We start from the raw sequence: 26741 nt of genomic DNA on the forward strand, positions 1-26741 counted from the left end.
TCCACAGAATTTTTTATTAAAATAACACCAAGAAATTGATGCAGTGCAATGACATTTTAACTCATCTTAGAAAAAAAAAAAAAAAAATCAATCCTTAAGCATGGAATTTGCATTCCAATCCTGACATGACTGACATAATGCAGAAACAGAAATGCTGTATCCAAGACAACCATCTTAGTTAAAGATTGGCATGCTGGGCGAGGAACGTTCTTATTCTTTGTAAGAGTTCTTTCTTCACACTGTCTGGTACCAAGGCTGAAAAATACAAGAAAGCAAGAAGTTTAAAAAAAAAGACAAAAGGAAAACCACACTAATATCAACCAGGTTTTTTCTGGCCACAGTCAAGAAAGGGAAACAATTATTCAACAGTAAACAGGAAATAATGACCAAAAACTGGTTTGATGATCCTGGGTACTTCTTCCCTTCATGTAATTAAAAGCAACAATCTCAGCCATGACATAAGAGTGAGGATCTTCTTTTGAAGAATCATTTGAAGGCCTATTTTTTATTTAAGACTGAATGAAGTTTCTCCCACTAACACCAAAGCTTATTAGAGAGTTCATGAACTATATAAAGAAGACCACAGTATTTTAAGATTCCATCTGTTCTGCATTTATATGCTCTGTCCTTTGTTCTTTCTATTTCTCTTTATGCTAGTACCATTAATCCAGGAATTCCATTTAAAAGAGAACTGGAATTTTGAAACAAATCTACCACATACCCAGTGTTTTCCTGGAGGCATCAAATCAACCATAAAGATGGACACAGCTCATGTCTAAATAACAGTCTGTAATAGTCTACACACACACACACACACACACACACACAGCTCATTACAAATGCTGAATAGCTGTTACTTAACTTACACTTATATGTTTTATTCAGAGTTAATATTCAGATATTAACACTTTTCCTTGTACCCAACACAGGCAGTTTCATAGTACTGCTTTCAAAATATTCTTTCAGTACAGGTAGGTATATTTATTAACGTATTATGATGACTGTTTTTTGTGTTTTCTTACCTCTACCTTTGGGAGTGATTTCTGCCACCAAATCATCGACAGTAACATGCTCCAATCCTTTTTCTTTAATGACATCTGGGGAAGACAAAAGACATAATTGAAGTCTTAACTCATTAATTAAAATACAAAACTTGTGTGATTAAGACAAAAAACAGGCACTAATAGATCATTAGGGAAGCCTCTAGCTCTTGACCTAGATTAGGTTATTAACTCACTTTCTACAGCATTGAAAAGTGGATTTAATCTCTAATTCATAACATAAGCTCAAGGATGAAAACCTACAATTATTGATGTACCTGTAGCTTAAAATCAAATGTTAGTAAGTTTAACATTATCCAAACATTACCAATTGTGCATATTACTAGAAAGTTTAGTAGTCTGCAAGCTGGTCTGTTCATCTCCTTGCTATATAAACAATGTTTCTGAAGAGAAAGAGATGGAATTGGAAAAAGATTTCTACTTCACTGAGGCAGCAATTGTTTACAATTAATTCTAAGCATTTTAAGCAGTATATTTCTATAGACTCCAGCAAGGTTAAAAAGCAATTTTGAAAGAGAGATAAATCTGCATCAAAATAAAAGCTATGCCTATCCTATACCCTTAATACATACTGGTATTTAAATAAATTCTTTACTTATACTGTATAGGAGGCTACTGAAAAAATTGAAAAAGTCAATGCTGAAAAGATGTCTCAATTCAAAAGCATAAAACTACAATAAATCTTGTTTAAAGCAAATTTTAATGGTACATCAGAATGCAGAACTGGAGAGTCCTAGTCACCAAGGTACCAAATATATTTTCTCAACTGACAATGGGTGAATCATTTGTCAACTATTTTTCCTGCTTGAATTACTGTATAAATTTATCTTTGATTGCTCAATTACCATCTCTTATTCACAATGGCAAGAGGCTGTGGATGCTGCCTCCCAGGAGATGCCCAAGGTCAGGGACTCTGCACAACCTGATGTAGTGAAAGGCACCCTGCCCATGGCAGGACAGTTGGAACTAGATGATATTTAAAGGTCCCTTCCAACCCAAGCCATTCTATGGTTCTATCACAGAATCATAGAATTGCTCTGGTTGGAAAAGACCTTCAAGATCATCAAGTCCAACCACAACCAAAGCATAGCACCCTAACTCTAACTACCCTCTGCTAAATCATGTCCCTGAGCAACACATCCAGATGGTTTTAAATACGTCCAGGGATGGTGACTCAAGCATCACCCTGGCGAGCCTATTCCAGTGCTTAACAAGCCTTTCTGTAAAGAAGTTTATCCTGATATCCAACCTAAACTTACCTGGTGCAACATGAGGCTATTTCCCCCTGTCCTGTCACCAGTGAAAAGAGACCAGCCCTCACTGTAAGCACCTTTCAGATACTGGAAGAGAGCAATAAGGTCTCCCCTCAGCCTCCTTTTCCCCAAACTAAACAGCCCCAGTTCCCTCAGTCTCTCCTCATAGGATATATTCTCCAAGCCCTTCACAAGCCTTGTTGCCCTTCTTTGGACCTGCACCAGCACCTCAGTGTCCTTTCTGTACTGAGGTGCCCAAAACTGAACACAGTACTCGAGGTGAGGCCTCAGCAGTACCAAGTACAGGGGCAGGATGACTTCCCTAGTCCTGCTCACCACACCATTCCTGATACAAGCCAGGATGCCATTGGCATTCTTGGCCATTTGGGCACACTGCTGGCTCATATTCAGCTGACTGTCCATCAGCACACCAAGGTTGCTGTCCATCTGGCAGCCTTTCAGCCACTCTTCCCCAGGCCTGTAGGGTTGCCTGGAGCTGTTGTGACCAAAATGCAGGACTTTCTAGATTGAACTGCAGTAAAAACAACCAAAGGAAAAAAAAAAAAGAAAAAGAAAAAATCCCTACCAACCCTCTGACCTTTCTATTGGAGGTTTTCATGCTCTTTGTAGGGATAACCAAACTTTTGTCTTCTCAGCAAATTCTGTTACAGTTCTAAGTATTAATGTAAACCCAACAACTTCATCTAACTTTGCGACAGCAGATTATGAAGTATACAGACAAACATTCCTTTCATTATCTGTACTGTTGAAATGGGTAATCTCCGGCAGTGGCATCAGGCAGAAAACTGCAAGCATTCATCATTTCAGCCTCCTTTGCAAATCCACCCATGAAACCCATTTAGCAAACACAGCACAATAATTATTTAGTTGAAAGAACAAATAAAAATTAAAGCAAAAGCTAAATGGATGTTATTTACATATGTTACTTTAGTAATGCTCTTGGAGGCTTAAATACTATTTTTAAAACAAAATTTACAGGTCAGTAAATTGCAGTAATTAAAAACAGTTTTCTGGTACTTCATGATTCATTAGCTTGTTTTTTCTCATTTAGGTAGATTATCTTATTTTCATAATTGTTCAAAACTAATACAAATATACTCTTTTCTCTCCCGTACACAGATGACACAGTTCTCATTTTCTAAGTCCTTCTGTATATTCTCCCTTTTCCTTTCTCCTGCTTTTATCCACCTGCAGCACAGAACTCATCTCCCTTTAAACAAAAAGCTGTATGGTTGTGAACATTTAGGGTAAATTTTCCAGTACTTTTATCGGGAGCTTAATAAAATTCAAATCAGAAGAAAGCTTCAAGATGCTTTTCTTTTCTCCCCAAGGATGGCAAGGTGTTTTCTTGCATATGAAACTAACTACCAGGGATAGTTTCCTCTCCCCTAAACATCATTTAAATTTACTGCTAGGCAGTAAAGCCTAAATCTAGAACCTTTATTTGGCCACAGCCACAGTTGCCCACAAAGGATGCTAGTTATTTGAGTACCATTACCTTTGCAGTGTGCCTTCAGCTGATCCTTCCATCCGCATTCAATTAACTTGGCTCTCAGCAAATCTTTAAGGCTGTTTAAGGCAATAAACAAACTTGTTAAGAACAGCAAACATCCCTAACAAACTCAAACTCAAATGCTTCAGTATGAAAGTTAAGCTTGTTGTTATGAAAGTAACATATCCACCCTTTCTCCTATGAGCTTGTAAGCTGGCTTATCATGTACCATCCTGAAACCACTGGAACAGGCTGCCCAGGGAGGTGGTGGAGTCTCCTTCTCTGGAGATATTCAAGACCCGCCTGGACATCTACCTGTGCAACATGGTGTAGGGAACCTGCTTTGGCAGGGGGGTTGGACTCGATGATCTCTAGAGGTCCCTTCCAACCCCTACAATTCTGTGATTCTGTGAATTACTCTCGCAAAATTCTGCTTTTCAGAACAGATGAAGTGCCAAAAGATGCTGCACTGGGTATGTATAAATATATACACTCTGTGAGCTGCATAGAGGGAATACAAGCTGCTGAGAGAAAGCAGAGTAATAATACAGGTAACCTTCACTGCTTCTGGGTATTTCGTAACTCAAGAAATCAGAGTGCTTTGTCTCTGATGAAGCTGGATTGTAACACAGCTTTAAACTCTACAGTCAAATAGGACCCGGCACCATCTCAAGCAATGACACGCTTTGCTGTAGCTCTGTGCAGTCACCAAGGCAGTGGCTGCAGTCAACAGAGAACACAGAAACACAGTCAGTCTACAAAAGGTTCCAGTAGGTACAGGGCTGTGTCATGGCATAGGAAAATGTCTCCTTCTTACACAGGTACAGAACAACAAAGGAAATGCTGCTATTGGGACACAGCATTACAACTACACTTAAAGGAGGAGGACTGGAAAGTTAAAAGCAGGCCAATGATATCTGTACACAGTGCAAGTAGACCGAGCAGACAACAAAAGGCTGAAAATCAGCTGCTGTACCACATAGGGAAACTGTACAAGGCAAGAGTTCTCCAACACAACATAATGGATGGAAAGAGATCATAGTTTCAGGACAGCTACTCCCTATCCATTGTTTTAATCAGACCTTCTCCCTTAAAGGGTAACATTAGAATTAAATTCTTCAGAAGGTAACGTTTCCATAAAGTTTTATATAATACAGAACAACAGGGTATCTTCACATTCAGACATTCGAGGAACTCGGAGTTAAACTGACCCAGGCATCCTTCACGTTTGAGGATGCCGAGGGCCTGTTCCAACACGGACTTACCGCTCTCGCTCTCCTGTTTCTATCAGCTTTTGGTTAATGGTGGCTCTCATCTGGGCATCCTTGTTCATTTTGCAAATCTCAGTTTTCCACCGACCCGCACGGAGCAGAACACAGGCTGACCGAGACGAGCAGCACCGGGAGCGCTGCGATAAAAGAACCGGGCGCGGAGCTACGCACACATGCAGCGCTGTCGGAAAGGATGAGCCCAGCAGTGCCGAGAGCCGCGCTCACCCGCACAACGCCGCCAGTCCCGGCAGCAGGAGGCGGCGCCGACCCGCGGCTCACACCTCACCCCGCTCCGTCTTATCGAGCGCGGGCGCCGCCGGGATATGCAGTCTCGGCCCGGCACGGCTGGTGGCTGCCGGCTGGTGGCAGCGCTCGGCCCCGAACTACCGCTCCCAGCGTGCGGCCGGCTCTTCCCGTGCTGCTGCGCGGCGGTGTCGCGCTCTGTCCGCGTCCGGCATGGAGGGCGCCGCGCACTGCTCGCTGGAGGCCAAGCGGCTGCTCCTGGACCCCAAGTTCGAGGGCTACAAGCTGTCCCTGGAGCCGCTGGCCTGCTACCAGCTGCAGCTGGACGCGGGTGAGCAGCGGGGGTGGGATTTGGGGCTATTCCGCGGCTCGGCACTGCTGTGCTCGGAGCGCTGTGCTGCAGCGTTGCAGAGTTGCATGGGGTGTATGTATATATCTCTGTGCCCCATCAGCTCTGTCAGCGTTCTGGCTTTGTTGGTGTGTGACAGGTCAGTTGCAATGTGCATGAAGTAGCCTTTGTATAAGCAAGTGTAGAGTCTTGCACCTCGGTAGAAATAATTGCATGCACCAATACAGGCTGGGGGAAGACCTGCTGGAGAGGAGCTCTGCTGAGAGGGACCTCGGCGTCCTGGTGGACGGCAGATTGACCATGAGCCAGCAGTGTGCCCTTGTAGCCAAAAAAGCCAATGGCATACTGGGGTGTATTAAAAAGAGCGTGTCCAGCAGGTCGAAGGAGGTGATCCTCCCCCTCTACTCTGCCCTGGTGAGGCCTCATCTGGAATATTGTGTCCAGTTCTGGGCTCCCCAGTATAAAAAAAGACAGGGATTTTTGGAAAGAGTACAGCGGAGGGCCACTAAGATGGTGAAGGGCCTGGAGCATCTCCCCTATGAGGAGAGACTTAGGGAACTGGGTCTGTTTAGCCTTGAGAAAAGAAGGCTGAGAGGGGACTTGATCCAGGTTTATAAATACCTGAGGTGTGGGAGCCATAGTGGTGAGTCTGGTCTCTTTTCAGCAGTGCGTGGGGACAGGACTAGGGGTAATGGGATGAAAGTACAGCATAGGAAGTTCTGCACAAATGTGCGGAAGAACTTCTTTACGGTGAGGGTGACGGAGCACTGGAACAGGCTGCCCAGGGAGGTGGTGGAGTCTCCTTCTCTGGAGATATTCAAGACCCGCTTGGACGCCTACCTGTGCGACGTGGTGTAGGGAGCCTGCTTTGGCAGGGGGGTTGGACTCGATGATCTCTAGAGGTCCCTTCCAACCCCTACAATTCTGTGATTCTGTGAAGAACCAAAGGGCAGGCTGGTCTCTGTATATGCACTGAACCATATACCTGATGTCGGGATACCTGCTGTGTGTTGCTACAGATCTGTGCTCAGTCCATTATTTTAATAGCAGAGCAGAAAGGGATGCTGTGTGTGAGTTGTGTATTGAAGGATGTGTGAATGAAAATGAGGTGATACCACTGGGAAGTGCAGTGAGCAGCGTTTTGTTATGTAGTGTAACACTGCTCTTTGTCATCGTGTTTTTCTTAATGTGGTGTGTTGTGTATGAGACGATCAAGGATGCTTTGTGGTTCTCAGGTGTATGTATTACATACCTGTTTTAAATTGATGAGGACTCACTATGTTCATTAAAGTGTTTGAATTATGGGGCTTCTAACGCCTCTAGTCCATTCGGGTATTTGTTGTAGTAGTTACAGTAACACTTGTGATAGAAATTCAGTGAGTATCTGTGCTCTTTTCTCGGTCTTCTTGCTATAAAACAGAGATGTGGACCGCAGCAGTCTTTGTTTTCTGACTACCATGCAAAGCTTAGTATACAGTGTTTATTTGCCTGCAGCTGTCAAAATGTAGTTGCCATGAATTTGCTGGTCAAATGTAGAACTGAAGCAGAAAGACATTTAAAATGGCTTTCTATTTATTTATTGGACCTGGTGTTGGAGAACAAGCTCATAGTGAACTTTTTAAATAATTTAGGTTTAGGGTAACTCATGTAACTGTTCTTGTGTTGTACTTTAATTTCTCGAGAAGGAAAAAGATGATGTATAGGTATTAACTGTTGTTAATGAAGATGGTTCCTACAGCAGGCACAAGTCACCCTACAAGCTGTTTTGACAGTGATATTCTCACAAATCCCTCACCAGTTTTTGGGTCTTGATTGATTTTTAGGTACGCTTGAGTTCAATATATGCCATTTATGTTCATATCTGTGTTAGTAATTTGATCCAGCAGAAATACTTTGTGTAATGGTATCTGTAGGCAAAACATGCTTGTTTTCAGCAAGCTCTGCACTTGTTAGAAGTAAACTTTTCCATTCGGTCTATTAACATCTGCTGCAGTAGACTAAGAAACTCTTGTGCTTTTGGGTAGCAACAAAATGATGCTGCCATTAACAGTGAAAACATGGTTCTAAAGAGAAAACTGATTCCAAGACAGAAGGATCTATGCGTGCTGACCACTGATACTAGGGAGTGAAATAATTGCCTGTCTTTCACTAGGAAAAAGTGTACATGAAATACTAAATTCCTTCCACTGGGTGGCATTGCAAAACAAACTATGATATAGAGGTACATAACGTGGGGTACCCCAAAATAATGTGTTGATAAAATTAGTTTACATATCTTACAGTATTTTGAAGTCATTGTGACGTGTTCAGTAAAACATATGAAAGAGCAAAGTTTTTATTTCATACATTTTCCTCTCTTTTTTTTTTTTTTTTTCCAAATTCTACTGATCATAGAATCACAGACTGTTCCTTTCATTGATTCTTACGAATTGCTTTGAGCATGTGCCTTTAGCTTTTAAGTAGACTTGGTATTAGTGAGAATCTTGGCCTAATTAGCTGGGAAATATTTTGAGTCAAATGATTTTTTCAATCACAGAGCTGAAGACATACAAGTAGAGACAAGTGACGATTTTCTATTGCCAGTCTGAAATACCACACCTCACTGCAGTTGTCGGTTAATAATACTGAAAGCTGACATTTAATTTATATATACATTCCTTCCCTTTACTGGTATGACAGAGTTTGAATTAATGTTACTGGCTTTCTGTAGTGCAGATTTGCTTATCAGAAACTGGAATAAGACTGTGTATTACTCTGTAGAAGAAGCTGTTGTAAATTGCTGCTTGTTAGTTGGACCCAAAAAGTTTGAGCTACTGAATTAGTCTGTCCTAGATTCAGTTCCTTTTTTTAAAAACGAGGGGAAAAAAAAACCCTTATGTGAATAAGGTGATTTTCTGATTTACTATTTCTTTTTTCTTTTTCCTCATTATATTAGCTTCTGTTTTGCCAAATCTACCCTCTATTGATTTTTTGCATTTTTTCCATGGACTGACAAGAAAACTTGAACTGGGAAGGTTGTAGAAAGGAGGGAATGTACCTCCATCATAGTATAAAATCTCCTATGAACTATGTGAGCACATGGTATGTGATAGCAGTTGGCATTTGTGCGCAGATTTCAGTTGATCACAGAGTGATCCTCAATCTAATAATTTATTGGCAGAGAGATGTATATACAGGATGCATTCTGTAAGCTGCTGATAACCGTATTTGAAGTGTTGCATGGAAGTACAGTGCACATTTGTTTGCTTTCCAGGTTTAAAATCACATATGGTATCATTTCTGACTTCTATTTACGAAGAGTTAATTGCATAATTCATCTTAAGAAATTTGGATCTCTTTTTACCAACTCCTTATTATGCAGAGCTTGTCAGAACTACCAGCTGGAAAACTCAAGGACAGGGACTTGGTTCATGTCTGTGGTAAAGACTGTTTGTCCAAACAGCTTTAAAACCCATTTTCGTAACACAACTTTTTAATTTCTTTTACGATGTAATTTAATGTGAAATATTCTAATTAGTTAAAGTAGAAATGGGAACAGGAGGCATCTTTCACCATTATGGCAGGTATGTTTTCTTCACCCTTTTTTTATTAGCTAGCTTCTTTCTTTGAGCCACAGCTTAGGAAAGAGTAATTATTAATTGCAGAGATGCTGCAATCTCTCCACTATGGTGAATATGAATAATGAGTTGATTTGAGTGGAATTAATGCTCTTGGTTTGCAAATATCAACAATGATTAGGAGACTAATTGCTAATTATGCTATCATTTTACAAACATTTTATACAGTATGACTGGAATATTTTTTCTTAATTAATCAGACAGTATGTCTTGCATAGTTTTCTACAGCTCCTGTTAATAGCCAATATCTCTAATGGGGTCAGATTATCTGATAGGGGATATATGTCATGATAACTGTTCAGTGGCACTGATTGTTTTGGAAAACATACTATGGCTTGAAGCGATCATTGCAATAAGTAGAATAAAATACTGCTTTTTCAGTAGGTTTTAAATATAAGCTAAAGAAGGGTGTAAAGAGTCCAAGATGAGGACTTCTAGATAGAGTTGTGAATGGTTCCAGTGAACGTGGTGTGAAGATTCCTTTGTTGTGTTTTGAACAGAAAAAGAAAAATGTGGAAGTTGTAAAATGGTGATTAGAAAAACTAATGTGACCTTAAAATCATAGAATTGTCTGAGTTGGAAGGGATGCTTAAAGGTCATCTAGTCCAACTCCCTTGCAATGAGCAGGAGCACCTGGAGCTCAGAACCACATCCAACCAATGTCTCCAAGGTCAGGGCATCCACCAACCCTCTGGGCAACCTAGGAACATACTTTTTCAGTAATGACCAATTAAGACATAATAGTGTCTTAATTGATTGCTTTGCAGTTGTTGATAGCATGATTCAGAGTTTAAGATTATGAAATTCACATAGTTAGAAGGATATTTCTTTTGTCCACAGTTTGCTTAGATTTATGGTTGAGCAGAATTATTTTGTTTTCTTTGATACAGTGTATATATCAGGAATGATTTGTGGTCTTCCTAGGTAGACTTAAAAGTAGATTTTACAAAGTTCTTGCTTGTGTGCTTCCATTTTTGTGAGGCTAATTGACAAAGTAAAGAGACTTCAACAGATGTTGGGAAGTCAGCGTATGGCACTATAAATGGTAATGGTTGTTATGTTACCGTGGTGAGTGACCGTGGTGACTTTCAGCATGCAGGACCTGCTTTCCGTGTTCATAGTGATATTGTTCGTTGTTTAACTACATACACATATTTTGCTTCAGATAAACTAGGCCTATGGGCTACAGATAGATGAATTGTTTTAAAATTATCAATGTAAGCGCTAACTTATTCAACTGTATTTAGAAATATTGTTCAAATAGTTTCTCTCTCTTTTCATCTTCTAGCTGTCGCAGAAGTGAAACTTCGTGATGATCAATATACCCTTGACCACATGCGTGCTTTTGGCATGTATAATTATCTCCACCTTGACTCCTGGTACCAGGACAGTGTCTACTACATTGACCAATTTGGAAGGGTTATGAACTTGTCAGTGACTCTGGTAAGCAGAAACTTATTTTTAAAAGAATTGAATTTGAATAGGTGAGGACAGATAAGGTAGAAAACATGTCAAGGAGAATCCAGATGCAAAACTGGAGGGGAAACTACTGCCAGGAAGAAAGGTAGATTGACAAAAATGGGGTTTACTAGTGGGGATGAAAGGATTTTAAGTGAAACCTTCTGACATTTTTAATTTCACTAGTATTGCATTGTATTAATACTACGTGTTATTCCTTCATGGGGAGGATAAACGTATGGTGACAAGCTGAAGAAAAGAGCAGATACTTCTTTTTCAGTTGCCAGAAGTTTCTTAGCTATTTTGTTTGATGTTTGCTGATTTGAAAATCCAACCATTGCAGATAGGAGAGAAAAGCTGTGTGATTTAGAATTATAAATGAAAACATGCGTAGACTAATAGTTTAATCTGTACATGGCTGGTTGGAGGCAAAAAGCACTTACAGCCCCGGGCAAATTTGTAATAGAGAATAAGCTAGACCAAGTCAGAAAAACATGGCAGTTCTCTGCTTTTATACAGATAAAACTGACTGTCTTACACAGTTGTTTTTTTTGAGGCATTTGAATGCCTAAGTGCACTGATTCCACTGCAGACCCATTTGTTTCTTCTGGAGAGCAGAGAAAACATGGCTGCATGAGTACCGTGTTTCTGGTATATACTGTTGTAGTCCTTACTCATAAAAGAACAGAAGACTTACCCATGGCAATTTTACAGCTATCACAATGTCTTCTTAGCTCTGAATGTGTAATTTAGGATGAAATTAATTCATTGATCATTTTGACGTGTACCCTATCGAGTAATAAAGGTGTACTTACAGTTTTGTACCAATAGGTATGGGTTGTTTGTTTTTTTTTCATGTTAATTTGACTCAGTCCTTCTGAATCCAATATACTTTCATCTATCAGTAATGAAAAGAAGTCCAGAATTGTATAGTTATCAGCTAATTTGAATACTCTATAGCCTGTTACACCAGCGCATAGCAGAGTGGAACAATCCCTTCCCTTGCCTGGCTGGCAGTGCTGGGCATGATGTACCCCAGGGCATGGTTGGTCCTTTTGGCTGCCAGGGCACACTGCTGACTTGTATTCCGCTTCAATCAACCAGAACCAGGCACAGAATTTGGCATTTGCTCTTGTTCAGCTTCATATAGGTGATGATTGCCCAGCCTTCTAATTTGTCAGCAGCTCTCTACAAGGTCTCTTTACTTTCAAGTGTTGACAGTTCCTCCCATTTTTGTGTTATCTGCAGACTTACTTAATACTAGTGAGCAGCAAAAGGAAGATTAGAAGAGCATTTTCTTTCTTTCCTTTGAGCTGGGAGGCTTTGTGATGTGAAGACTTTTTTAATTAAAGTTTTCAGAATTGTTGACTCCTGTCACTCCACTTCAGTGTTGATAAGTGTAATGAGGGCTTTAGAAGATTAAATGATTGACAGTTGATAGTTCTTTAAAACACAATTACATCCATAACTATTTGAAGCTTACTGTTATGATTCACTTGAAGGCTGTCAGAAGTGTGGTCTTCTGTGGTGTTGCATAGAATATGCCTGTAATTTGTAGTTCTGGGGCTGAAGCTTTTTCTTTCCGCAATTTTTGTTCTTTTTTCCCATTCGCATCAGTCACTTCTTAACCATGGAATGCTTTTATTTCAGAAAATACTGCCTTTCAGTAAAACCTTAAGAAATTCAAGCAGAAAATGAGGATGTCGGAAGTGCTTGGGTGTGGAGTGTGTTTTTTTTTTTTTCTCCTTTGTTTATAATTCTTTCTTTCACTCTTTCTGAATGTGTTCTAAATTAGGTGAATAACTGAAGGGTTGTAGTGATGCAACTGAATCTACAGAGTGATCCTGAATGCTACTAGAAATTATAAATCTAATTTGCATCTTTTCTATTGCAGATTTCAGAGTCGTAGAGAAAAGTAATCTCTAATACAAATTCAAGTAGATCCAGAAGACAGTCAGGCTATCTGTTTGTCATCTGGTCTTTTTCAGTGATGCTTATTAAAATGGTACTTACCCAAATCCAGTTTAGCTTGCCTTACTTTGAACATGTTCTAGATGCATATCTGATTTTAATACCATTTGGAAAATACGATAGATTTGAAATCGTCTCTAATACGATAGTCTCAAGTGTATGTCATGCTTGTATGCACGAATGTGGTCTTTCTGTGTTGTATATGTGTGCACAAGTTGAGTAAGAAAGAGGGTTAAAATTTGTTTTAGTTTAGAAGTCAGTGTAAATTAACTTTTTTTTGGTACATTTCTATGGCTTTTATTTCATTTAATGTCTCCAGGTTCTTATTGGGATTAAAATTGTGTGAGGTGAGTGATAAATTCTATGGGAATGTTAGGAAAAAAAGAAGTAAAAAACTTTTAAATGCAAAATGTAAATTAGTGCTGTGAATTTGAAGGGGAAAAAATGGTGTTGAAATACCAATTATAAAACACTTTTTGTTTTCAGTAAACAGATTGAATACTGAAATTCTACCACCTCTTCCTCATACGTGGAAGTGATGCTTGGCTACCTACATTTTTCCTAATAGGCTCAATTACATGAACTGACTGGTGAATTGGTGTTGAAGTTTGTTGTTCATTTTTCTGCAATGCTGAAATTGATTAGTACTTCATAAAGTGACTCTGCTTACAGGACACTGCTCTCCAAAAACCAAGAGAAGTTTTCAGGCTACCTACAGATTTGACAGCTTATGATGATCGCCTTTGTGCCTCAATGTACTTCTCATCTTCCACAAGGGTTACCATTTCTGATGGAACAGGAAGACTATATTTAATTAAGTCAGGCAAGCGTGGAAACAGTGCATCGGAAAAATGGGAGGTAAGTCTTAAAATAGCACATTAAGAATTGTATATTTACCAAATAATTCTTACTCCTGCACTTAATAGGAGAATTGCATGCATATAATGTTATGAAAAATGAAGCTTTCAATCTTAACTCTGTGGTTGATATTGGGCTGTGTCCAAACATAAAGATCATGTGAATTATTTCTTGAAGTGAAAGAAAAAAATCTGTAAAATTCAAATGGTTGAATGGAAACAGCAAACAGCCTTTTTATGGGAAAAGAATCCGTCTGAAGAGAGCGAGTGTTTCTAAATAGGTGACTGCACACCTGTCAAGCTGAACTTATAATAAGAACCATTTTCCCTTTCCCTTCTCTATTCTTATGGGTCAGCCTAAGTTTTCCTTCCACTATCACATTATTTCTTCTGACCCATGGAATAATAAGTACGTTTTAAAATGCCTGAAATTATTGTCAAGCTAAATGCTACTTTTCATTTTGTTAGAGGGTTTCTAGATCACTTGTGCTGATGTAATTGCACTTGAAATGTTCATCATTTTAATTTGACCTGTCTTAAAAGTGTGTCCATGGTGACTAAAATAAAACTTAAAGAAAACTGATGATTAAAAACCTTTTATAAGTAGCCCTGAGGGCTTTATGCAGAGTAGGTATAATCTAAATTGTAATATTTCCATCTCTCTGGGAGAGAAATTTTTCATGCTGTACACTTAGCTCTGGAGAATTATTGGTGCTTAGTATTTTTTATTTAACTTTGTGGTTGTAACTGAAGCACGTTTCTCATTAAATAGGTTACAAAATCACTTACTTCAAGCCAACTTGAGAAGGAGCGTTTCTGATATCCACGGAGCAGTGGTGTTTCCATAGCAATAATGCTATTAGTTCTACAAAACAAATGTAGTTATGGTACATTTCTGCTTCAGCTGCTATAAGTTTTGGTCTGTTGTTTCTCTTTATTTCTGAAGGATGAATTTGATATTAAAGTACCACATTTTTCATGCAACTTTTTAATTAGAGGATAGTTTTATACACAGCCAAGGAGCTTTTAATATTGGCAGGAAGTCAAACATATACCTGGAAGTGGAGGATTTCTGCATGGTGGAATAACTCCTTCCCCTGTACAATTTGAAAATTCAGTCAAAAGGAAGCCGGTTATCCTGTTCTGTAGTGCAGATATTTTTGTAGAGTTTTGTGCTTGATCTAGTGGACCATTTTAATGATTCTATCATATAAACAGTAATAAAAAGGACACTTTCTTGATAGCTAAGGAAGGAACTGCTAGAAATACATAGAATAGTTCTGCTAGAAGAGAACTTCAGGTCACACACCAACTGTGTGACCACTTCAGGGCTAACCAAAAGTTAATGTAATTTGTGGCGAGCATATTTAATTGATTTAATGTTCTCTGAAGCTTTCACTAATTTTTGAGTTTTAACTGACTAACCTTTCTCTACCATTTTGCCTTCCAGATTGTGTTTAGTGAAGAACTAGGCAGTCCATTCGTTATAGTACACAGTGTTTCATTTGTAAAATCTGATAAACATTCAATAGCTGTGCTACTGCTCAGGGTAGAAAAAGATGAATTGGACACAAAAGGAAGTGGATTTCATATTACTTTGGAATGGGTTACATTTGTAGAGGTGAACAAAGTGGGTAAGTGTTTTATATTTATGTTATTAGTAGGTAAGGGGAAAAAAACTAAAACCAAACAAACAACAACAACAACAAAAAAAAAAAAGCAAAAAACAAAAAAACCCCACAAAACTGCAAAAGAAAAACAGCTATTATGCTTTCATTAATTGTTTTGGATGTTGATTGTTCCTCAATTTCTGATGTTTGCATCCCAACAAAACCCTCATCAGACTTTAAATTCAAGTTCTCACTTGTAGACCTGCAGTATGACAAACATTTGGAGGACAGGAAGGAGTCAATTTCTGCATGTGTGTAGTTAAGGTGATTAGAAAACAAGCTAAGAACAATACTTTGTGACATTTTGGGATGAAATTCCTATTTAGCTCTGTCTAGTAAAATCGAAGTTGAAAACTATTTCTAATTAATTTCTAATTTTTAAGTAATTGTACTTTTCAAAATGTTGTATGAGTATTTAATTTTCCAGTACAATGTAGTCATACTTGATTTGGTCATCCATCTAATCTGAGGTCATCTTTTGATGCAGGGTCTCCTGGAGTCTAATAATTGTATAGATGAAATCTTGCTCTGTCTTGGATTAGAATGGCTATACCTATTCCACTAATAGCTCTGTGCTTACACTTAGAAAATTGGACAGGACTTTAACTGAACCTGAACCAGAAATGAACAAGGACTGGAATTACACTGTAGACTGGTTCTTGTTCCGTACTCTATTTCTAAACTAATTTTTAGCATGTAAGATTATTTGTTAGGGGCACCCAAATTGTACCTGGTTTATCCATTATTGTGTGTATTGCACTGTAACATAAACACTGAGGTGAACCAGGACACTTTGGAGAACTAGAGTGGTATAGAAGAATTTTACCATCATGTTCTTGTCTTGTTTAGTGTCTCTGCTAATAAATTCCCAGTATTATGTTGTTTTTTTTTCTTTTTGTTTCAAGTTGTAGTCACAAGTAGAGCAAATTCTTTTAGTAAAGACATTAAAGATATGTGTGAAAAGTCAAACAATTATTAGAGATAATATTATCACCTGTCAGAATTTTATCATGTTGATAGTTAACTGCTAAAAATCTGTTTGTACAATCTGTTGTTATAAAAAGTTGATCAAATACTGAGGGCTTCAAGTCCAGTTAGGTTTTAATTAAAGGACAGCAAACTCCAGAACCTTTCACTTCACCAATGTTTTAAGTCATCGGTACTCATATGTTTGGGAGCACAGTAGGATAAGGCACAGTCCTTGATGTCAATAGCTGACAACTAGGACCTTTCAGCTTTTGTAAAACACAGATCTTCAAAAGTGAAAGCAGGCATTTCCCACTATGGGTGAAGTGTTATCAGAAGCTATGTTGTTGTTTCTCAAGCTCTCATATCAGCTCTAAAAATATTTGGAAGGCCTGTTTCTACGGAGAAGTTTTGTGAATTGCTGAGCTAGCTGTAATTAAAGAAGACATTGTAAGAAAAAAGGACAGTGTTAAATTAATTCGGGACCTACATGTATAATAAAGTCACTGAAAAAGAGATTTCCTTCTAAGCTACTGTTATTTAACTTGTAGGATTGCTTAGCATTTTTAAGTGTAATGAGGTTCTTATTTTTTTCTTCATTTTATAGATGAACATAGGTATGAAATCAGCAAAAGGAGAGTTTTACAAGGAAAATCAGTCCCTCACTATGCAGCAGTAGAACCAAGTGGAGATGGTCTAATGATTATTTCCTACAAACCATTCAAATTTGTACCAGAAGAGGAAGAAATTTTAGAAGAAAACGATGATAAAACAACAAATGAAAAGAAAGGTAAAACCTATTTGACAGGTTATGATGGATTACTCACTGTTTTGGATAAGAAAAGAGCTCGTTTGGAAATCCTAGTAAATGTTAGTCTTAATATCTGCCTTAAATGTCTAGGGTTTTTTTGTTTTTTCTTTTTCCTGATCTATTTATTTATTTTTTTCATGGGCAGGTGGACTTCATTGTGTTTGTTTTCTTCCTGGAAAGTTGTATTGTGCATAAGCCTATAGGGGAAACATTTTGGCATAGAAGGAACATAAAGAATTTCTTTGACACAAGGATAATGTCATTTTGCCAAGAGAACCGTACTGATTATTTGCTAACGGTTGAGTTGTTTACTCAAAGTTTAGGCTGCCTAAATTCAAGCATCTAGCTGAAGTACTCAGATGGAGAAGTTAGTCTTCCTAGATAAAATAAGGGATATGGCACCCAAACAGTTGGGAGTGAAGCTCCCCCAAGGTGTTGTTCAGCAGGGAGATCTCCGTGGTGTGTAAAATACTCTTACCTTTCAAACAGTGATAAAACATCGTTTGTTTGTTTTATTTAAGAATGAGAATCTTGTAAAGATCTTCGTTAAGAAAGAAGTCTTAGAAAAAAAAAATGACTTCAAGAAAAAGCTACTTTTCTTCTGTCAAATCAGAGCAAACAAACTTAAATTTTAATCCAAAATGTTACTGAGCTCTGTAATATGAATATTTGTTGCTGCATTGAGTTGTTTCCAATTTGATTTTTTGTTTCTGAATATGAGAGGTTGGTTAGTGAACCTATTTTAACTGAATAATACTTGTACAAGACTAGCTCCAAACAGAGTTCACTTAATGTGTGTGTGTGCACATATGTTGTTTCCCAACCCAGGAAGGCCATCTGTGGTACGTGGAACAGCGATATCTTGAGAATAATGTTAGAGAGAGGACTAAAACATGAACTTCCATTTCAGAGGGAATTCTAATTCCTCTTTAAGAACGATTTTGTCTTTTCATAAACCTAGGGTAGGCCATCATTTTAGTTGCATGGTTATATAGAACTGCAGAAAGAATAGATACCAAATAATGAAATAAGATGCACAGCCAGTTGAACTCTGATTTTTATATGAGATTGCAACAATGTATGAACTATTATGTGTGTCCCCGTGGTGCAGTGGTAGGAATGCCACTTTGCAACACCAGGACCTGGGTTCGAATCCCCTGTGGCGCAAGTGGTAGAAGTGCCGCTCTGCACAGGAGACTCGAATCCTGGGAGACTCGATAATCTCTAAGGTCTTTTCCAACCCACATGAGACTATGATACTATGATTAAGCTGGTTATATTACTCACTGTTATTTTGGCTTTTTCCTTTGCTCCTTCCTGTTCTGCCCTATTCATGCTTTATTGCTAATAAAGTAATCTAGAAGGTAATGCAAAGGAAAAGAAAGAAAAAAAAAAAAAAAGGTGTAGAACATTTGGTTTGGTCTCATTCTTTTTTCTTTTAAATTAAGACCAGATAAAGTCTGTGTCAAAGGTAAGAATTTTAAAAGCTATCACATCTGTGTGAATCATATTCGTAGCATCTGTGACTATTCTATTCTAGACAGGAAACTCATGGTAACAGGCAGCAGTGTAAGAGTACTTCCAGAGCTTCAGCTGCTGACATGATCAGCCAAATATTGTACCATGACAATGTGGAGAGCTTCTAAAGCATTTCAGAAAATGAGTCCATCCAAACTTCAGTTCTCCTCTGAATTTAAAAGAAAATGAATACACTTGTAGATGTGTTTTCTGTGACCATGTTTTCACCGCTCAGTCATGCTGTCATAGCCTTTATGGAACAGAATAGTTTCAGTTGGAAAACACCTACTAAAATCTCCAAGTCCAACTGTCAGGGATACTTTGGGGCCAATCCAAAGTTAAAACACACTAAGAGTGTTACTGAAGTGTTTCTTAAGTATGGGCAGCCATGGGGCAGCAGCCACCTCTCTAGGAAGCCTGTTCCCACGTCTAAAAACCTCTTTCTAATTGTTAGTGCAGCTTTGAGGCATTCCCGTCAGTCCTGATGCTGGATGAGCTCCTCTCCACCTGCCAATCTCTGGAAGTTGTAGAGGGCAGTGAGGTGACCCCTCAACCTTCTTTCTTCAGGCTTAACAAATTCAGTGTCCTCATCCACTTCTGACTGAACACGTCCTCTAGCCTTTAAACAGCTTTTTTGCTGTCCTCTGTTTAAGTATTTCTCATAGAAAGGCAGCTTAATAATCTAAGATAGGCATCAGGCAGATTGTAGACCCAGAAGCAAAATTCAGTTGTTACTTCTTGGAAGGCAGTTCTATTTCATCTACGTCAAGTGAAGCAAATGAAGACTATTTGGTCTTCTAAAACCATTTCTGTAATTGTCAGTGTAACTTCTGGCAAAATAGATGAGGGAAATATGTTCATATTTCTGAATAGCTTACACCCCTGAGTATGGAGTAGCTTGTCATAACTATCGTGCTACTGGTGTCTGTTTAACTGAGTCATTGATCATTAATACCTCAATGTACTGAAATACATTTTGGATATCAATTTCATAAGGCTGTAATAACTGTAGGTTAGTATCTAACATCCACTGGATAACTCCATCAGCATATTTGAGTACAGACATTAACAGAAGTTGTTTTCCAGATGAGTGACACAAATTAATTTGATTGTTTAAAAAAGTTTCTGTCTAATAATCAGGATGTATTTTAAGAAAATTGTTTGCAGTAGAAATTAATCGCCATTCTTTCCCAGGTCTCAGTTCTGTCTCACCCAGCATTACATGCTGTAGAATCTAGGACATTTTTAATGTAGGTGCTATTTTGTTGTGTGTTTTCAATTGTAGACCCTCTCTATTACTGGCAACAGACTGAAGATGATCTGACAATAACAGTTCACATTCCTACGGACATCACTAAGGATGACATAAAAGTACACTTTTCCCCTGACAACATACGTGTTGCACTGAAAGACCAGCCTGCTTTGATGGAAGGAAAATTATATTCATCTGTGGACCATGAAAGCTGCACCTGGATAATTAAAGAGAACAAAAGGTGTTGTACATGATTTTAAGATGTACTATTGCTAGGAATTGATTTCAAAGTGTATATCATAGCTGGCTTCTAGGGCTCCTAGGAATTGAATTATCTATTGCTAGACACTGAGCTTGTCCTTTCAAGCATTTACCTCCTGTGCTGAAAATTGCTCTCTGGCCTCTGCAGTTCTGTCTCAGTTCTGTTTCTGTAGCTCATTATAAAAGTAATTCCTTCTTATAGTTAGTTACTTGTGAAGTTACATGACAAGCTGTTTCATACAATGACAAAGAACAGTCTTTTCAAACTAAAAAAATCTTAGCAAAAAAATGTGTTATGTATAACTGTCTTTTGTAATGTCCTGGTAACAAAGTGGGAAATTCAAGGCTTTCCACAAGCACATGTATGTTTTATGTGTTTTATTTGGCTTTGAGATATTGCTTATCCTTCCTCTGGGTTTGTCTGTATTTTTATTTTTTTTTAAATGAATAGTTTCAGTTAGTATGGTTTAGTTTTTATAAGCTGAATTTGAATTGTCTCTAGGCTCCATTAGGAGAGGGGTGGCCAGAAGGAATAGGGTGATTGTCCCTCTCTACTTGTGAGGCCCCATCTGGAGGACTGTGTCCAGGTGTGGAGCCCTCAGTACAAGAAAGACTGAAAGGGTCCAGAGGAGGGCCACGAAGATGATCAGGGGGCTGGAGCACCTCCCCTATGAGGACAGGCTGAGGGAGCTGGGCTTGTTCAGCCTGGAGAAAAGAAGGCTGCAGGGTGACCTCATTGCAGCCTTCCAGTACCTGAGGGGAACCTATAACCAGGAGGGGAGTAAACTCTTTTGAAAGGGTCGATAATAGTAGGACAAGGGGAAATAGTTTTAAGTTGAAAGAGAGAAGATTTAGGTTGGATTTTGGAGGGAAGTTCTTTAACAGGAGAGTGGTTAGGCCCTGGAACAGGCTGCCCAGGGAGGTTGTGGATGCCCCGTCCTTGGAGGTGTTTAAGGCCAGGTTGGATGGGGCCCTGGGCAATGTGATCCAGTAAATGTGTATGTTTGGTGGCCCTGCTAGGCAGGGGGTTGGAGCTTCATGATCCTTGAGGCCACTTCCAACCCGGGTCATTCTGTGATTTTGTATGGTTCTCAGTAACAATTCAGTTCTCAAATTTACATTCAGAGCTTTTTTTGACTGTCATCTGAAAAAAGATTCATGTATCACTTGTTGCCTTTTGTTTGCATTTTAGCTTGGAAATTTTTCTAATTAAGAAAAATGAGGGACCACGGTGGCCAGAGCTAATAGTTGGTGACACAAGAGGGGAATTCATTATGGATTCTTCCCAGTGCGCTGAAATAAGTGAATCTTTGATGCATCTGACTTCTGAAGTAATGGTAAGAAGTTGAAAATAAAACCCAAATTACATTCTGTTCATTTACTCTTCAGAATCCTAGACTACATTCATTTTTGTCTGAGATTGTTAACAATCTAATGGCACAAGTGTTATGACTGTATTTTGAACTGTAATATGATCATAGGGGGCTGAATTTAGCATGCATAATAGTGTCTCTGCACCAAAATAAAGAAGTCTGATTAAAACAGATTTTAAACCCACCAATTGTTATGAGCCAATTTAAAAACAGTTAATTGAAGTAATTTTTAAGGATGTCTGTTTCTTGTTTATCAGTAGATTAGCAACAATTTTATGCTGTCTTTCTAGAGATGCTGTGCTTGTCTTGTCTTACACTGAGTGTCAATGACACGCGTCGCTAAGCTTTTTCTTGTTGTAAAGGCATGACTCATGAACCTTCTGGCATGTGGTTATAGAGAAAGTCTTTACTTAAAATATAATTTTGAACTGCTGTTTGTTTGATACTTTACATTTTGGTTTAATTAAGAATTGGCATCTCATCTAAAACTTCTGAACTGTGACTCCCTCTGGATCTTGATTTGTGCTATTTAAAAGCATGGATTATTTTCAGTCATCTCAAGTGTTTGTGATAATGATGTTTACCTGGAAGCTTTTCTTTCTGAAGCTTCTTGATCAACACAGTAAATCATAATGTTTGGCAGAGGAGAGTTGAACCCCAGCGTTTATCCTCCAATGTGACATATTGCCCTATTTTAAGTCTTGCACATTAGCCTGCAATATATGATGCCATTCATGTTTTCAGTCATTTAAGGATCTTTGTCATTTCTTTCTGTCAGTTTTCTTTAAACTTAGGTCGTCACAGTATCTACATGCAAGGAAACAAATGCACAGAAATAACCCCTGTGCTGAGCTCCTTTTACTTTGTAGACTGATTCAAAATAAAAGTTCTTACTGATCAACTGAATGGATGCAGAAATGACCACATGAATTCAAGAGCTCCATGTCAGATGAACATTAGTGCCCTGTCTAATCTTTCTTTATATGTCGTTTGGCCTCAACTTCCAGACTATACTAGCTGCCAAAATGGTGTCATTTTTTTGTTGTTCAAGAAGCAACATCAATTCATAATTAATAAGAAAGTGTGTATTTGTGCCATTTCTTAAATACATGTATAAATACATACATATGGGGAGAGAGAAAGAGAGACACTTGGATTTTAAGTGTAATTGTCCTTTTGCTTCAGAATCCGGATCCTGAAAAGGAAAACCCACCTTGTAATGCACAAGAATTAGAAGAATGTGATGCTTTTCTTGAAGATGGTGCAAGTTTGTGCAGATTTGATGGCAATACCTTGAAGGTTACTCATGTAGTAAGTGCTTCAAATTATTACTGAAATACTTTAAAATATTTATTTTCTGATGTGAAAAGGGAATACTTTTATCAGAACAAATCTGTGCAAATCCTTAGAACTAAATATATGATGAGTGAAACACGCCATCCACTGTCTCAATGCGCTCACATTCACTGTTTGGTCTCCATAAATGTTCAGTGAGCTTTGATGAATGCCACTGGGTTCAATTTTTTCTGCCTGGAGGAATTCAGAGATACATCTTTGCTTTATACGCACTTCTGCAGCCGATACCATTGTGTCAGAATGCCCCTCTGCTGCCATCTGTCACACAGCAACAACATGTAAGGGGATATTGATGGGAAGGTTCAGCCTTTACTGCTGTACCACCAACATCCACCTCTGACATCATAGGCTGTCACTGTAAAATAGGAAGCATTACTTTCAGTATCATTTTGATATAAAAAGGAGGCTGCTTTTATCATGACTTTAGATATACAGATATAGATAGATACAGATATAGATATGTTTTCACAAACAAGATGTTTGAAAAAGCAATGCTATGCCAGAATAATGATAAAAAGGATACATTTTCAGGAGCATAGAATTATTGTTTTTTTGGTTTTTTTTGCTAAGTTACTACGTCACTGCAGTTCAGTTAGGACTTGATATGGTCCGTTGCTGAAAGGAAGAAACAAAATAATCATCTGAGAAAACTGCAGATTAAGTTGATTTTTTTTCCGTTCATTTATTTTTTCAAGATATCTCTGCTAAGGTTTTATTCAGGATGTCTCCATAAGCACTGGCATTGCAACTCATCGCTACCTTGCTTCATTTAAAGTACATTTAGAACAACATCCTCTGTTGTACATAAAATGTCATGGGTACAGAATAAGATTCTGAATCCTAATTTCCCTTTTCTTCATTAAACTCTAGAAAAAGTGTTGAGGATACATCTTACAGACTGAAGTTTTAGGTAACCTTCCTCAATTTCTACATCTGAAAAGATGTGTGCTCGCTACATTAGGAGACTGTAGAAAGTTCAACACTACTCAGACCTTTTATTTTCACATGCAAAATCAGTTATTGCAGCAAGCTCAATATCCTTAAAAACTAGCATTACTCTTTCATGATGACAGATTCTAAAACCTTGATATGTTTCATGTGTTAATTAATAAAATTAGTGATGTTGAATGCAAAGTGTGTCTTTATTTATAATCTGTTGCTGTACGTATAAGAGAGTATTTTGGAACGTAGGCTGGGAAGTTGGAGTGCTGTGGTATTCATCCTGTATATCAGTTTTCCAAACCTGCTTTTGATAAGCAGTTGTCCTTAAGGGTTATTTGTGTCACAGAGAAGGAATTGTTGTTTCGTCCTTTATTCACTAATTGTAGTATTCATTTTGAAGGAAATGGATGGGTTGCTATGCTTGTCTTGCCTTTCTTGTGATCATTCCTTGTGAACATTGCTTTTTGGCAATCCAGATATGTTTGACAAATGGGGTGCTGATTTGAAATGTAGTCATTATTTGGTTGTGAGCAAATAGAAAAGTGTTGACTTTTCATAATTTTAGTATTCTAATTAATCGTTTTTTCTTTTTTTGCATAGAGCCAGTATTTCCTTCTTTCTTTGCAGTGCAGAAAAACAGTTGTGATTAAACAGAGAATCAAAAGTTGTGGATTAGGGTCCTCCATCCTAGAAGGGCATTTCTACACAAAATCGCTTACCCTATTTGCTTGTGTAATGGATGTGTTACCTTAATTGTTACCCCAAGCAACAACTACATGTGTTTGAAATTTTGTTAGCCACCCGTGGTGTATTGAACTGTTGATCAGCGTAATGTGTTGAAACATTTTATCAACTGGCAAACATGAAGCTGTTGAACAAGTAACTCTGGCAGCAGGTGTGACAGAATCTGCTATTCATGCTTTGAATAAATATTTTGTTTTTCTTTGTTTTCAGATTAATCTTGGAAGCAATCAGTATCTTTTCTCAGTCATCGTGGATCCCAAAGAAATGCCTTGCTTCTGCCTGAGGCATGATGTTGATGCTCTTCTCTGGCAGCCTCACTCTGATCAGCCGCAGAACATGTGGGAACACATTGCAACATTTAATGCTTTAGGTAGGAAGTTGCCATATGAGTCATACTCCTCTGAGACATCCTGTTTGAATACTCTGTATGGCTTGTGTTGATATTTCACTCAATTAAATTTGAATTGAAAGTTACTGTAATTCTGTCACGTAACAAAATGCTAGCTTAATTTTAGAAAGAGTAGAACATCAGAGGTGTTTGGGGAAAATGAGACTATTCAGACCATGTACAGGATGCAAGCGCTGTCCTGCACAGTAATAAAGGAGAGTTCCTTTTCCTTGGATAAATGATTGAGATTTAAGGATTTGTAAAAGCACAGTCAGTACCTTAGACACAGAAATAATCAGGGAAGCAGTATCTGTTCCTTGATGACAGGTCTAGTTTTGTATGTGCTTATGGTAAGTGGTCATCAGAATTTTCCCTTGTCATTGTCTTTGGTGATAAGTTGGAACAATTGGAAATGATTGTTCAGTGTTTATTCTGTTATAAGAGTTAGGAATGTAAAATTATGTTGGCGCACAGCAGGTTCAAAAGAAACTAAAACAACTATTTCACGTAAAGGATCTTTATGCTGTGAAACCTTATGCCATGAAACTTTGTGGATGGGGAAATCATAAATTAAAAAAAATAACAATCTTTAAAGAAAAATTCAATTGAGAGCAATGCTGTGCCAGCTCGGGTTCAAGAAGCCCCTGAACTTTGAGATTACAGTGTGCCATAAATACAGAACAACATGACTATGAAGCACGCTCAGTTACTGCTGTATCCTTGCACTCAGGCCTAGGAATTTTGTTATAGCCATTGTTGGAAGCAATTGTTGGAATTAGCTCAAAAGCAGAAAATACTGAAAATATATACATACAAGAATAATAATTGCTGTATCAGAGAAAGCAAAATATTCATCCTGGCCCTGTGCTGTACCTATTAAGTAATGGAGACAATCAAATTTCTTTTAAATTAATCAGTGTAGAATTTGTCTGCTGTAACAATTGCTGTCTTCATCTTCTCCAGGTGTGGTCTCAACCTGTTCTTTTAATAATGTCATGAGTGTGTCAGTTAATTCCCTCCATCCTCTAAATGCATTTTTTGACCACATCACTGTTAGCCTGCATCTAAAACTAAAGGGAAGATAAGCCATTTAATTGGATAATTGGATTTGTTCTGGGTTTTTGCAATCTATTACGTTTTGTATATGAATGATTTTTTAAAGTAGCTTGTTATTTTCACTTAAGGCCATATTAAGCTCTAAATGGTTTTGTTTTTTAACAGAAGAGATTAATTTCACAGTTTATTCTTTGTTTACTTGTTTCAAATTTCATTGTACTGGAAAACAGATGATAAGGACTAAGGTTTAGGGTTTTTTTTTCATATTATTGCTTGTTTCAAGTTTCTATGCTGACTTTTAAGTAATGTTCTAATGATGTTTTTCTATTGTTTTGAAAATAATTATATATTTGAGCTTTTTTACCTATGGTGATTAAAAAATAATTATTCTTTAGCCCTACTTACAGTCATTTCTCATTATTATATTGAATTTTCCAACTAGACTTTGTGCTAAGCTAGTTTGCCTTTTATATGCTGAAGATTATGCAAACTATCAGCTTGTTTTTCTGCAACCAAGTTTTGAACTGCTTTGCAAGAGCTAATTCTAGAAATGAATATTTTCTATGTTAAATTTCCAATATTACTGTATTGATTGTATTGACCAAAACAATAATATTGGTGCTCTTTTCTGCTTTATTTATTTCAACTTTTGGAATTCATTTTTAATTAACAATACAAAGAAAATAAATTACACATATATTTTTTTTTAACTTTATTTTTTCAGTCCAAGTTTTGGACTGAAACTTAAGGAAGGAACCAGAGGGAAACCAAGTATGTTTTGCTCCAGATGTCTGTTCTGTCAGCTTTATCT

At 37.9% G+C, this 26741-nt stretch overlaps 2 protein-coding genes across 3 annotated transcripts in view; one reads left to right on the forward strand and one right to left on the reverse strand.

The window, feature by feature from the left end:
• On the reverse strand, nucleotides 1-5347 carry ENY2 (ENY2 transcription and export complex 2 subunit). The gene is made up of 4 exons (XM_015856141.3): nucleotides 5093-5347; nucleotides 3834-3904; nucleotides 1023-1097; nucleotides 1-255 (listed from the first exon to the last, which is right to left on the reverse strand). Exons 1-4 carry the CDS (start codon nucleotides 5158-5160, stop codon nucleotides 179-181), a joined length of 291 nt encoding a protein of 96 aa, XP_015711627.1. The 5' UTR covers nucleotides 5161-5347; the 3' UTR covers nucleotides 1-178.
• NUDCD1 (NudC domain containing 1) overlaps nucleotides 5292-26741 on the forward strand; it is a 24582-nt gene continuing 3132 nt past the window's right edge. The window contains exons 1-9 of one of the 2 annotated variants that reach the window (XM_015856140.3): nucleotides 5292-5829; nucleotides 10596-10750; nucleotides 13409-13594; nucleotides 15044-15227; nucleotides 16837-17019; nucleotides 19844-20051; nucleotides 21264-21408; nucleotides 22630-22755; nucleotides 24697-24856. In XM_015856140.3, coding sequence (XP_015711626.2) covers nucleotides 5292-5829; nucleotides 10596-10750; nucleotides 13409-13594; nucleotides 15044-15227; nucleotides 16837-17019; nucleotides 19844-20051; nucleotides 21264-21408; nucleotides 22630-22755; nucleotides 24697-24856 — 1885 coding nt within the window. The remainder of the gene's footprint in view (nucleotides 5830-10595; nucleotides 10751-13408; nucleotides 13595-15043; nucleotides 15228-16836; nucleotides 17020-19843; nucleotides 20052-21263; nucleotides 21409-22629; nucleotides 22756-24696; nucleotides 24857-26741) is intronic. The other variant, XM_015856139.3, reaches the window with a different exon arrangement.

The sequence above is a fragment of the Coturnix japonica genome, chromosome 2, assembly GCF_054131305.1.
Source record: "Coturnix japonica strain WE chromosome 2, WE-NBRP24, whole genome shotgun sequence".
Lineage (NCBI taxonomy): Eukaryota > Metazoa > Chordata > Aves > Galliformes > Phasianidae > Coturnix > Coturnix japonica.

Bases quoted from the DNA above. Each gene is read 5' to 3' on its own strand.
- ENY2 (XM_015856141.3), bottom strand. From the start codon at position 5,160: ATGAACAAGGATGCCCAGATGAGAGCCACCATTAACCAAAAGCTGATA. The intron at 1,098-3,833 runs GTAATGGTACTC...TGTCTTCCCCAG, and splicing joins GCTGAAGGCACACTGCAAAG to ATGTCATTAAAGAAAAAGGA. The intron at 256-1,022 runs GTAAGAAAACAC...TGTATTTTTCAG, and splicing joins AATCACTCCCAAAGGTAGAG to CCTTGGTACCAGACAGTGTG.